The sequence below is a fragment of the Macrotis lagotis genome, chromosome 8, assembly GCF_037893015.1.
Source record: "Macrotis lagotis isolate mMagLag1 chromosome 8, bilby.v1.9.chrom.fasta, whole genome shotgun sequence".
NCBI classification, from domain to species: domain Eukaryota; kingdom Metazoa; phylum Chordata; class Mammalia; order Peramelemorphia; family Peramelidae; genus Macrotis; species Macrotis lagotis.
Window position 1 is genome coordinate 27,924,966 of NC_133665.1, and position 13,294 is coordinate 27,938,259.

General features: G+C 36.2%; 1 protein-coding gene across 1 annotated transcript in view; it reads left to right on the forward strand.

The window, feature by feature from the left end:
* The window catches only part of LOC141495371 (uncharacterized), a 121,153-nt gene extending 114,220 nt beyond the window's left edge, over window positions 1-6,933 (forward strand). The window contains exons 3-4 of the mRNA XM_074196605.1: window positions 4,349-4,871; window positions 6,674-6,933. Coding sequence (XP_074052706.1) covers window positions 4,349-4,871; window positions 6,674-6,837 — 687 coding nt within the window. The 3' untranslated portion in view covers window positions 6,838-6,933. The remainder of the gene's footprint in view (window positions 1-4,348; window positions 4,872-6,673) is intronic.
* Window positions 6,934-13,294: the final 6,361 nt, after the last annotated feature.

A 13,294-nucleotide genomic window follows, 5' to 3' on the forward strand; every position in this document is an offset into this window, starting at 1 on the left:
GTGGTGGCAGACACAAACTTTCTTCTTTCACAAACAAAAAGACCTTGTGAAATTGTTGACAATGTATTCTCTAATCACCTGCAATTCATACAGCAACCCTTTACAATCTGGTGGCAAAGGACTAAATCATTAGATGAAGCCTCAATTCATTTTTTTCTGTTTGCTATCAACAATACAATTTTAAATTGCCCCAAATTTTTTTGGATCTGTCTTTATATAAAAATTTTAGATTATTTTGTAAAAGAATACCAACCTTATAACAGACCACTCACATTCCAAAACATTATCCAAGATAATATTCAAAGTCCCAGAGTCTCATCAATTAAAAGAGGTTGGACCCAATTGTTAGGTTAACATTAAAACAAATTAGGTTAACATTAAATAATGGGTTAGTGTTATTAGGTTAACATTAAAGCAAACTAACTCATAGATGAGAATATTTCACAAAGTTTTTAAGCTTCTAAATTACACACAAACGCACATGTTTTCAAATGTAGACAAATGGGTACTTAGCTTTTCTAAGGTCATTTCCTAAACCAGAGAGCCAGGAGCAGTATGTTTCATGATTGAGCTGAGTTTATTTATTTTCTAGCTTAAATCTGATAATAAGCATTTAGTCTGGGATAAAATGAGCTCAGTCTAACAATCAGGAACTGTTTCAGATCTGAGTTACACACTTGTACACATTCACATAGACACACATGAACACAATTCTTTTTGGAACAAAGATTACACATTGATCCACTTGTATAGTGAGATTTTAGGAGCTCTGGCCAGTTCACTTTAATCCCAAATCTAGTGATCTTTTTTCTCAGCCTTTCAGGTCAGAGGAGAAATGTGAAAAGACTCTCTGAAAACTACACAATGATCTGATTTAAAATATATTTTTAAATACACACACACATTCACACATATATTTATATTATTTTTGAATCATGTCAATTAAGACAAGTCAGAAAAATAATTATAGGATCAATCAGAATTTCTTGAGGAACTTCATTTATATATTAAGATTTTAAAATAGTCAATCTGTAATTAAAATTCTCTGATATAGTTGAATGCATTCTTACACAAATAAAACCCAGTTGCCCAATAGCAAAGTTCTTAGCTTACTAGCACAGAGTTTATTTAAAATGGAATCTGGATTTCCCAGGCCCAGAAAGAGTTCATAAGTTAGCTTTTGGATTATCATTTCCCATATAGAATATAATTCTTCACTTTTATTTTCTTCTAGCCCATTGATGGCAAGGCATTAAGATCAATCTGCCTGCCTCACCCTCCTCCCAAGGATAGGGTTCCTCCTCCCAAGGTAAAAGTTCCTCCTCACCCTTAACTTCGAGACACGTAGTCACTCTGGAGTCAAAGCCTTAGTGAGATGGGGGATGGGATTGAACAAACACATGTAAGCCTAGGGAAGAGACTGTACTCCTCCCCAGCCCAGAGAAAAAGTATGGGGGTTCCCTAAAACAGCCATGAGGCTGGAGCAGGTTTAGGAATTTACCCGATCGAAGTTTAGAAATACAGTGCAGCTGGGGCAAGGATCAGGCTTCTGGACCCTCGGAGTAAGGACTCTTCCCCTCCCCTTTCCCCATCCCTGTTCCTGAGGAGGGATGCAAAGAGGGAGAGGGCATTTTACTCTATTCCTCTCAGGGAGAGAGAGACAGACAGTCAGACAGAGAGATAGAGAAAGGCAGTGATAGTGAGGGACAGGCTGAAACACAGAATGAACCGTAGATAAGCTGCTGCCCTCCAGAAGTAAGGACAGAGATACTGTAAACAGCCAATTCTCAGAAATACCAAACTTAGTCAAAAAAAAGATCGTCCTCAGCATATTTTTAGGATACCAAAACAAGTGACACTACTTCAAAGGTCCCAAAAGGCTACAACTTATACTCACAGCAGGCCACCCCAGTCATGCCCAATATACAGCAGGCCCCTCACAGGCCATGCCCAATACAGCCCCAGAGGAGCTGACAAGGGTGACCCAATGCCAATTTCTTACACTGTGGGTTAGCAGTAAGCAAGTATTAGAACCCAGTTCTACTAACTCTACTAATTCAAGATTTCTTTCATTCCACCATTCTACTTTTCTTTGGTTTTCTTCTAGAATCTCAGGGCAATATTGCTGGATTATTTTTTGAAAAATAAAGTCTAGGCTCTTTTTCTGATCATGACTTTCAGGTAGCCCAATAATTTTTAAATTATCTCTTCTAGATCTGTTTCCAGGTCAATTGGTTTTTCCAGTGAGATATTTTACATTTTCTTCTAGTTTTTATTTCTTTTGGCTTTGTTTTATTGTTTCTTGATTCCTCACAAAGTCATCAGCTTCCCTCAGTTCCATTCCACATAAGAAGGAATCATTTTCTTCGGAGAGCTTTTTTTTTTCTCCTTTTCCAATTGACCAATCACCCCTTTTAAGGCATTCTTCTCTTCATTTGCCTTTTGAACTGCTTTTTCCATTTGACCTAAATTGATTTTTATTTTGTTTTGTTTTTGCAAGGCAATGGGATTAAGTAACTTTGCCCAAGGTCACACAGCTAAGTAAGTATTATGGGTCCAAGGTTACATTTGAACTCAGGTCCTCCTGACTTCAGGGCCAGTGCTCTATTCACTGCATCACCTAGCTGTCCCCTTAAACTGATTTTTAACATGTCATTTTCTTCATTGTTTCTTTGTAACTCCTTCACCAAGCTGCTGATTTGGTTTTCAAAAGTTTCCTGCATTGTTCTTATTACACTATCCAGTTTTTCCTCTACCTGAGCTCTTCCATAGACTGAGACCATTTCCTATTTTACATAGAGGTTTTGGATATAGAAGCTTTGACTTGGTTATCTTCTGAGTATGTATTTTGATCTTCCATGGGACCAAAGTAATTCTTTTTTCTGTTGTTTGCTAATTTCCTCAGCCTATGATTGATTTTCCTCATTTCCAAAACTTTTGGGGGGGGGGGGAAGATTGGGACACCCCCCCACCTTAATTCCTCCAAGGTCTTATGAGGGGCTCTGACTGCTTTTCTGCCTGTGCTCTGATCTATGGATGACCACAAGCCCTCCCCTCTGCCTTGGAGCTTTGAGGAGGATCCCCGCTCCTCTATGGTAGTATAGGGACTCAGACTGGGCCCTGGATTGAAGTATGGGCAAAGCAACAGTCCTGCCTCAGGGATAGCAGTCTCTCCCCACCCCCTTACCTTCTGCAGGCTGAGTGCTCTGGAAGCAGATGTTGGGTAGCTCTGCAAGTTCCTACAGCTGCCCTGAGGCTAGTGCCGGCCTGGGCTCCCTGCTCACTCTAGTGTAGCAGGGTTCTACCCTCAACCAGTGACCTCCAGTCCAAAAGGTCTGGAAATTGCCTGTGCTACCATAGACCCAGGTGCCCCCAGGGACCCAGGTGCCCCACTGGCTATTCCTGGAAAACTGGAGCTGGTTTGCTCTAGCATGTTGTGACTGGGGCCCAGACCATGCTGAGGCTTTTTCCATGCCCCCCCCCCCCCCCATGTCTTGGTGGAACAGACTGATGATTGATTCACTTAGTCTTTCTGTGAATTCTGCCCCTCTAGATTTTTGTTTGAAGTCATAGCTTTTAGAGTTTTGGGGAGAGTAGAGCTGGGAATTCCTGTTTTCACACTCCCATATTGGCTCCACACTTTGGTTTTCTTTAAGTTTTGTAAATATTCCATCCCCCAACTCCCTGAAAGAATAATAATTCTAACAATGAGCAAAAGGCTCTCAGAAAAACTTGGAAAGACATGAGCTGAATGAAAAGTGAAATGTGCTGTGTACAAAGTAACAGCAAAATTATAAGATGACCAGCTGTGAATAATTTAGCTATTCTCAGTAATACAATGACTGAAGACAACTCTGAAGGATTTATGATGAAAAAATGGCTGTCTATCCCTAGAGGAAGAACTGGTGATAACTCAATACAGATTGAACCATCTTTTTTTAACTTTGTTTTCTTTTTTATTTTGGGGGGCATTTATGTTTTCTTTCACAAAGTGACTATTCTGAAAATGTTTTGCATGACTATATACATATAATCTATTTGCTTGTCTTTTTAATGAGAGTGGATAGAGAGAGAGGAAGAGAGAAAATGTGGAACTCAGAATTTTAAAAGTGAACATGAAAATTGTAACTGGGAAAATAAAATACTAAGCAAAAAAAGAATAATTTCTATGTTCATGGTTATTTGATATTTCATTTGTCTTAGGTATTTTATACTAGCCACTCTATTTCATTTCCAGTATAGTTTCTCCAAGGTCTCATGTTTTTCTAGTTAAATCATTTCATTTTACTTGCTAGATTTCTTTGTGTGCTGCTCTAATGATAAAAATATTCTGTCTTTTTTATTACAGCTCTCAACATTATTTTTAACTGCTGACACTTTGATAAAGGAAAATGAAAAATGCCACAACTTAAGAAAACATGATATTTCTATTACAGAAGCAAAGAACTATCTTCTTCAAGTCTTAAACATCATATCCCTAGAAACACTGAATCAACAAACATCATTAGAGTATACTCAACCTGTTGTCTCAAAAAACAAGAGTAAAATTTCTGTCTCAAAAGCAGTGATTGAAATCCTACATCACAGCTTGTTTTCATCTGCTGCAATAAAAGCACTAAGTGAAAAGATTTTAATACCTTCCAGAGCATTTGCTCTCACTAAAAAAATCCCCCCACCAATGCACATTTTTCCTTATGAGATTCTTGTCCACCATTGTCTTCCTTACTTGTTACCTTTCATAATAAGAGATGACATTATGAAAGGGAAGATTTTATCTAGGTTAGTTCTTTTCAACATTGAGTCCCCTAAAGGGAAAATCTTTAGATCAGAAGCAAAGAAAGAAAAACATTTTGAAAAATTGCTCCAGCCAGGTGGGTAAATCACTATTATTATTATTATTATTATTATTATTATAGATAAAATATACATATAATGATAGACTGGGAATCAAGAAGTTTTGGGTTTAAATCTTGCCTCATTCATTTACTAGCTGTGTGACCATGGTCAAGTCATTTGACCTTTTTTTATGCCTCAATTTCCTGATCTATAAAATACAAGATTGTAAAATAATGGTGTTTGAAAAATGTTAACCAAGGCAAGAGGACAGGCTTGGTTAACTAGTTTTTACTTATGGCTATTCTGACTAAGAAGATTTTATTATTTGACATCAAGTAGACTTTAATAATCCAGGGTGTCCCAATAGTCTTAGTGAAATGATTTGCTTCTCTGAGACTTTTGGGACATCCTGTAGAAAAGGCATTAAATTCCACACTTTCCCATGATAGTTAAGAAGACATTTTCCAGTGATCCTGTTTCTGCCTACTCAAAAAGATGCAATATTCAACTCTAGTAAGGTCACATTGGTATTGCCTCTATATCTCAGGGTATTTTTATGCATTTCCTATTTATTCTCTCTACCACCCCAAGCTAATTTAAAGTTCTTTTGCAAAAATGTATCTCTAAAATAACAAAAAAGGAATAAAAATGAGGGTTGAAATGCGTTAAGTATTATTGAGGCTTTCACTGAATTTCCTTTTGTTTATCTAATTTCTTTTAAATCTTCTTTAGGTCATCCTTTCACCCATTAGCTAGCACTATAATATGATAGATGAAAAAAAGCATTTTTTGTGTGCATTTGAAACCACCAAAATATGGTTGAATTGTATAAATTATGCCTTATGGAGTTAATGGAATTTTTCCCTAGAACAATCCCTACAATTCAGAGTAGTCTTTTTTTCTTCCTCAAACAAAATGATGACCAGGTTAATGAACCTGAAATTCAATGTTGATAATTGAAAAACACATCATACAAAGAAAAAAAGGTAGGTAAAATCTAATCCTTATTAGAAAAAAAAATATTCTAGGAGCCAAGATTAAAGGAACATAACCTCCTAGTCACACCAGAATACCTAACTTTCGCTAATAATCAATTGTTATCTAAGTATAGATATTCAAGTTTGTTTCCCCCCATTTACAGAGTTTCAAGGCTATTATATTAAACACTATTTTCTAAATACATCTCCTTTTACCTGTCATTTACATTGTGCTTTAAGTCATATGAATAAATTCAGCTTAAAACTTGCTACTATTGTTTCCCTAATCACCTTCATTGGAACACTATTTTCTTTTGTCTGAATCTGCCTGCAGCTTTGGTCAGGAAGGTATGCGGTGGTGGAGAGAGAGGGAGTTAGTTACATTGTCTTCCCAGGTAGAATGTATCAATATTTTCTGTACTCTCTTTTTACTAGTCATCCAGAACTGACAGGAAATCCTAAAATACACTGGCATGGGTTAATAGTTTATCTTGGCAATCAAAGTGACCAGAGTGTTAATCACTAAATCCTCTAACTTTGTAGCTCAGGGAAATCCACAATAAGATTCCTACTTGCCGCCAGATCTGACCCAGCTTTAAATGTCTAAACCAGCTGAATTCAAGTAGAAAATTAGTATCTCTCTTCTGCAAAAACTGGAAAGATATTTCCAAGAGGTCTAAAAGATCCCCTAGAGATTCCCTGATAAAATTGGACATAAACACAAATTATCTGAGCATAGATGGAAGAGGAAAGGGGAGAAAAGTGTTGCTTTTTAATCCTAAGAGTGAGAATCAAATATGTAAGGATTTGCCAATTTGGGATCAATCAATATAATTCTCCAACAATCTGATTATTTTCAGAAACACAATTCATGGATCTGAGAGACCTCCAGCGGAAATATTTTAAGGGCATTTTGACATGGAAAGGAAGATCCCCAGAACTATTTAAGGAAATGCCAATTATTCATGAAAAGAAATTCATACCTGAAATGCTCTCATGGGATTATAAACCTGTCTTCAACTAAAAGTTGATCAAAAGTATTCATTTTGATGTACAATAAAGAGTGGGTTGTTTGTGTTAAGTAGCACCTTCCATTAAATAAAGGTGTGTGCCACTCTGATTATGATTTTAAGATAATTGATGTTAAATAAACAAATCTTTCTCTCTTCCTTGGGAAAACCACAATCTCTGAAGTAAGAATGATAATTTTTTTCTTCCTTCTCAGAACCTTTCCTGAATCTGAGATAAAAATATCAATAAGTTAATCAAGTATTTTTTGAGTTCCTTCTGTATTCATCATGCCCAATAATTCTAAACTTTAAGAGAAATACACAAGTATCTCATAATCTTCAAGCAAAGGCAGGTGGTGTGAAAGAATTACTAATTTTCTCCAGTGTATACTTCCAAGAATAGAAGGGATCTGGAGTGAATGAGTTTCATAAATGATGCTCTGACACATGAACAAGTGGGCAGAGGAAGAAAACTGGGTTTCCTTGGCATTTCATATTTTAGTCCAGAGACATTAATATTCTTCAGCTACAATTAGAGGTGACTAGATGACAAAGTAGAGAGAGCTTTAGACCTGGAGTTAGGAAGACCTGAGTTCAAATTTGGCCTCAGACACTGACTGGCTGTATGACACTGAGCAAGTCACTTAACCCTATTTGCCTAAGTTTCCTCAGCTGTAAAATACAGATAACAGCACCTATCTCCCAAGGTTACTGTGAGAATCAAGTGAGATAATATAAAAAATTTAGCAGTGTTTGGTAGGTGTGATTGGTAGATAGATTGATGATAGATAGATAGGTAGATAGAAAGATAGATGATTGGTAGTTGTCTTTCATTCTCAAAGAGAAAAGAAATGACATCACTATCAAAGTACAATGTGCCTGACAGTGATTGATCAGATTAATGCAAACCCAGAAAGCTTTAACCCAGGTAGGGCACAAATAGGTCTTGTGAACATTTGGGATGGATTCTCAAAATTTGCTCATGTTACCTTTCCTTTGAGCTGCTTCAGTTCTACCTTGCTCATAGAGTCTGGCACTACTTCTGATGAGAGCATGCCAGGCTGGGTAGTTCTGTGCTAGTATCTCCCATGTCACACAATCCCAAAGTTCTTTTTGTTTAAATTTATTTTGTCACATTACAATAATCTTATTGTAAAAGTAAACACAATCCCCCCTCCCCACCCCCCCACAAACATAGAGAAACTTCAAGAAAAATAAAGTGAGAGAGAAAAAAAGAGTACTTCAGTCTGTATTCAGATATCTTCAGCTCTTTGGGTTAGATCACATTCTTTAGAAGTCCATCAGAGAAATTGCTTCAATATTTTTTTCCTACAATTGTGATTGCTAGCTGTATTTCCACCTACCCTATTCCTCCCCACCCCAATTTATTCTATTGCCTATCTCCTTTCACACTGTCCCTTTTCAAAAGTGGGCTGTAGAGGCCACTAGGTGGTGCAGTGGATAGAGCACTGGCCCTGGAGTCAGGAGTACCTGAGTTCAAATCTGGCCTCAAACAGTTAATTACCTAGCTGTGTGGCCTTGGGCAAGCCACTTAACCCCATTTGCTTTGCAAAAAAAAAACCATACCTAAAAAAAAGTGGGCTGTATCTGACTACCCTGTCCCATGATCTTCCCTCTCTTCCCTCTCTTCTCTGACCTACACTCCCCCTTTCTCCCATCCCTGTCCTCTCCTTTTGTCCTCAAGGGAAATATAGATTTCTATACCCTATTGAGTGTACATTATTTCCAATTCTGATGAAAATGAAGGTTCACTTATTTCCCCTCAACTTTCCTTCTTCCACTACACTGCAAAAGCTTTTTCTTGCCTCTTTTATGTGAAAGATATTAGCCCATCCTACCCCTCCTTTCCCTTTCTCCCAGTACATTTCTTTCTCACCCATGAACTGCATCTTTATAATATACCTTCATATTCATCTCCCTCCTGTGTCTTATCTATATATGCTCCATCTAACTGCCCTAATAAATGAGAAGGTTCATATGATTTATCAGTATCATCTTTCCATGCAGGAATACAAACAGTTCAACACCATTAAATCATCATTTACCCTTCCTGTCCATCCTGAGTCCTGTACTTGAAGATCAAACTTTCTGTTCAGCTCTGGCTCTTTCAATAGGAAAGTTTGAAATTCCCCTATTTCATTGAATGTCCATCTTATCCCCTGAAAGAATATGTTCATTTTTGCTGGGTAGCTGATTCTAGATTATAATCCAAGCTCTTTTCCCCTCTGGAATATGATATTCCAAGCCCTATGAGCCCTTAATGTAGACACTGCTAAATCCTGTAAAATCCTGACTGTAACATCATGATATTTGAATTGCTTCTTGAATTCTTTCTCCTTGACTTGGGAGTTCTGGAATTGGACTATAATATTCCTGGGAGTATTTATTTGGATATTTGGATTTCCTCAATTTCTATTTTACCCTCTATTTCTAGGATATCGGGACAATTTGCCAGGGAGAATTTCTTGAAAAATGAAGTCTAGACTCTTTTCCTGCTCATAACTTTTAGATAGCCCCCCCCAAAAAAATTTTTAAATGATCTCTTCTAGATCTGTTTTCCTGGTCAGTTGTTTCTCCAATTAGATATTTCATATTTTCTTCTAGTTTTTCATTCTTTTGGTTTTGTTTTATTAATTCCTGATTTCTCATAAAGGCATCAGCTTCCCTTAACTCCATTCTACATTTGAAGGAATTATTTTCTTCAGAGAGCTTTTGTTTCTCCTTTTCCATTTGGCCAATTCTGCTTTTTTAAGGCATTCTTCTCCTCATTGACCTTGTGGACTGCTTTTTCCATTTGACCTTAACTGGTTTTTAAGATGTTATTTTCTTCAGTATTTTCTGGTATCTCCTTCACCAAGCTGCTGATTTGGTTTTCCCTCATCACTCTCATTTCTCTTCCCAATTTTTCCTTTACCTCCCTTACTTGATTTTCAAAATCATAACCTACAACCAATTCATTTTTTTCCCTTGGAAGCTTTGGTTACAGAAGCTTTGACTTTGTCATCTTCTGAGTGTATATTTCGATCTTCCTTGGGACCAAAGTAATTGTCTATGGTCAGATTCTTTTTCTGCTGTTGTTTACTCATTTCCTCAGCCTATGACTTTATTTTTTTTAATTTTTTTAGGTGCTGTTTTTTGTTTTTTTAAATTAATTTTTATTAAAGATATTATTTGAGTTTTACAATTTTCCCCCCAATCTTACTTCCCTCCCCCCCACCCCTCCATGGAAAGCAATCTGGCAGTCTGATGAGTAGAAGATTCAGGTGTTTCTCATCTGCTCCCTTCTTCCCCTCTATTACCATAGGTTTTTTTTGTAACTCTTAGTGTAATGAGATTTACCCCATTCAATCCCCTCCCTCCTCCCATCTCTTTCCTGTCCCCCTTTTTAAGGAGGTTATGTTTTTTAGATCATTCTATCTGAGTCATAGAAAATTCTGAGTGTCTGTCCCTTATAGTTCAGTATATTCTATCGAATAGAGTCAAAATTCCTGAGAGTTATTAGAGTCTTTCTCCCAAGTGGGGTTAAAGCCAGTTACATCCCATTAGATAGCAGTCTCATGGATAGGTCATGAATGTCCATCATTTCAGGCTTGGTATATTCTCTCTGTTAGAGTTACAATTCTCAAGATTTATGAGAATCTTTTTTCCTCATTCTGGGATATAGCCGGTTTCAACTTACTGGATAGCATTTTTTTTTCCTTTTCCCACCCCCTTATTTTATTTTATTTTTTTTACCTTTTCATGTGTCTCTTGAACCTCCTGTTTGATGTCCAAATTTCTGTTTAGCTCTGGTCTTTTCATCAGAAATTTTTGGAATTCTTCCATTTTGCTAAATGTCCATATTTTTCCCTGGAAGAGAAGGCTCAGCTTTGCAGGAAAGTAGATACTTGGCTGCATTCCAAGTTCCTTTGCTCTTCAAAATATCTCATTCCAGGCCCTTTGATCCCTTAGTGTTGATGCAGCCAGGTTCTGCATGATCCTTACTGTGGCTCCGTGATATTTAAATTGTTTCTTTCTGGCTGCTTGCAGGATTTTCTCTTTTATCTGATAGCTCTGGAATTTGGCCACAACATTCCTTGGTGTTTTCATTTTAGGATCTTTTTCTGGTGGGGATCCATGTACTCTTTCTATCCCAATGGCCTGACTCTTTGGGTTTATCAAACAGCAGATTACTCTAATCCTCTCCTGCTTTTACACCTAGTCTATTCCACTAGTCCACCACTCTACTTCTTAGCTAATACCAAACAGTTTTGATGACTGATGCTTTATAATATAATTTTAGATCGGGTAGTGCTAAGCCACCTTCGTTTACATTTTTTTTATTAAGCTCCTGGCAATTCTTGACTTTTTATTTCTCCATATGAGTTTACTTACAATTTTTTCTAACTCATTAAAGTAATTTTTTGTAATTTTGATTGGTAGGTCACTAAAAAGATAGTTTAGTTTTGGTAGAATTGTCATTTTTAATATTAGCTCTACCTATCCACAAGCAGTTGATATTTGCCCAGTTTATTTAAATCTAATTTAATTTGTGTGAGAAGTGTTTTATAATTGTTTTCAAAAAGCTTCTGAGTCTCTCTTGGCAAATAGATTCCCAAATATTTTACACTGTCTGAGGTTACTTTGAATGGGATTTCTCTTTCTAGCTCTTCCTGCTGTTTCTTGCTAGACATATATAGAAAAGTTGAGGATTTATGAGGATTTATTTTATAACCTGCAACTTTGCTAAAATTGCTAATTGTTTCCAACAGTTTTTTAGATGATTTCTTTGGATTCTCTAGGTAGACCGTCATGTCATCTGCGAATAGTGAGAGTTTTGTCTCTTCCTTCCCAATTCTAATTCCTTCAATTTCTTTTTCTTCTCTAATTGCTGATGCTAACATTTCTACAAGTCTTTTTATTATTATTTTTTGCAAGGCAATGGGGTTAAGTGGCTTGCCTGAGGCCACACGGCTAGGTAATTATCAAGTGTCTGAGACCAGATTTAAACCCAGGTACTCCTGACTCCAGGGCCGGTGCTTTATCCACTAGGCCACCTAGCCGCCCCCAAGATGCTAACATTTCTAATACAATTTTGAATAGTAGTGGTGATAATGGGCACCCTTGTTTCACCCCTGATCTTATTGGGAATGCCTCTAGCCTCTCCCCATTGAATATAATGCTTTTTGATGGTTTCAGATAGATACTGCTAATTATTTTAAGGAATAGTCCATTTATTCCTACACTCTCTAGTGTTTTTAATAGGAATGGATGCTGTACTTTGTCAAAAGCTTTTTCAGCATCTATTGATATGATCATATGATTTCTGATAGGTTTGTTGTTGATATAATTGAGTATACTAACAGTTTTCCTAATATTGAACAACCCTGCATTCCTCGAATAAATCCTACTTGATCATAATGTATTATCCTAGTAATGACTTGTTGTAGTCATTTTGCTAAGATTTTATTTAGGATTTTTGCATCTATATTCATCAGGGAAATAGGTCTATAATTTTCTTTCTCTGTTTTAACTCTTCCTGGTTTAGGTAACAGTACCATATTGGTTTCATAGAAAGAGTTAGGCAGAGTTCCATCTTTTCCTATTTTTCCAGAGTTTATATAGGATTGGAACCAATTGTTCCTTAAATGTTTTGTAGAATTCACTTGTGAATCCATCAGGCCCTGGAAATTTTTTTTTAGGGAGTTTAATAATGGCTTGTTGAATTTATTTTTCTGAGATAGGGTTGTTTAGGTATTTAATCTCTTCTTCATTTAACCTGGGCAACCTATATTTTTGTAAATGTTCATTCATTTCACTTAGATTATCAAATTTATTGGCATAGAGTTGGGCAAAATAATTTCAAATTATTACTTTAATTTCCCCCTCATTGGTGGTGAGTTCACCTTTTTCATTTATAATACTAGCAATTTGGTTTTCTTCTTTCTTTTTTTAATCAAATTGACCAGAGGTTTATCAATTTTATTAGATTTTCATAATACCAATTTTTGGTTTTATTTATTAATTCAATAGTTTTTTTTGCTTTCGATTTTATTAATTTCTCCTTTAATTTTTAGAATTTCTAATTTGGTATTTGATTGGGGATTTTTGATTTGTTCTTTCTCTAATTTTTTTAGTTGCATGTTTAGTTCATTGATTTCCTCTTTCTCCAGTTTATTCATATAAGCATTTAGAGCTATAATATATCCCCGAGAGTCGCTTTGAATGAATCCCATAGGTTTTGGTATGTTGTTTCATTATTATCATTATCTAGGATAAAATGGTTAATTCTATAATTTGTTTTTTGGTCCACTCATTTTTTAAAATGAGGTTATTCAGTTTCCAATTTGCTCTGGGTCTATATCTCCTTGGCCCAGTATTGCATATGACTTTTATTGCATTGTGATCTGAGAAAGATGTATTCACTATTTCTGCCTTTCTGCAGTTGATCATTAGGTTTTTATGTCCTAG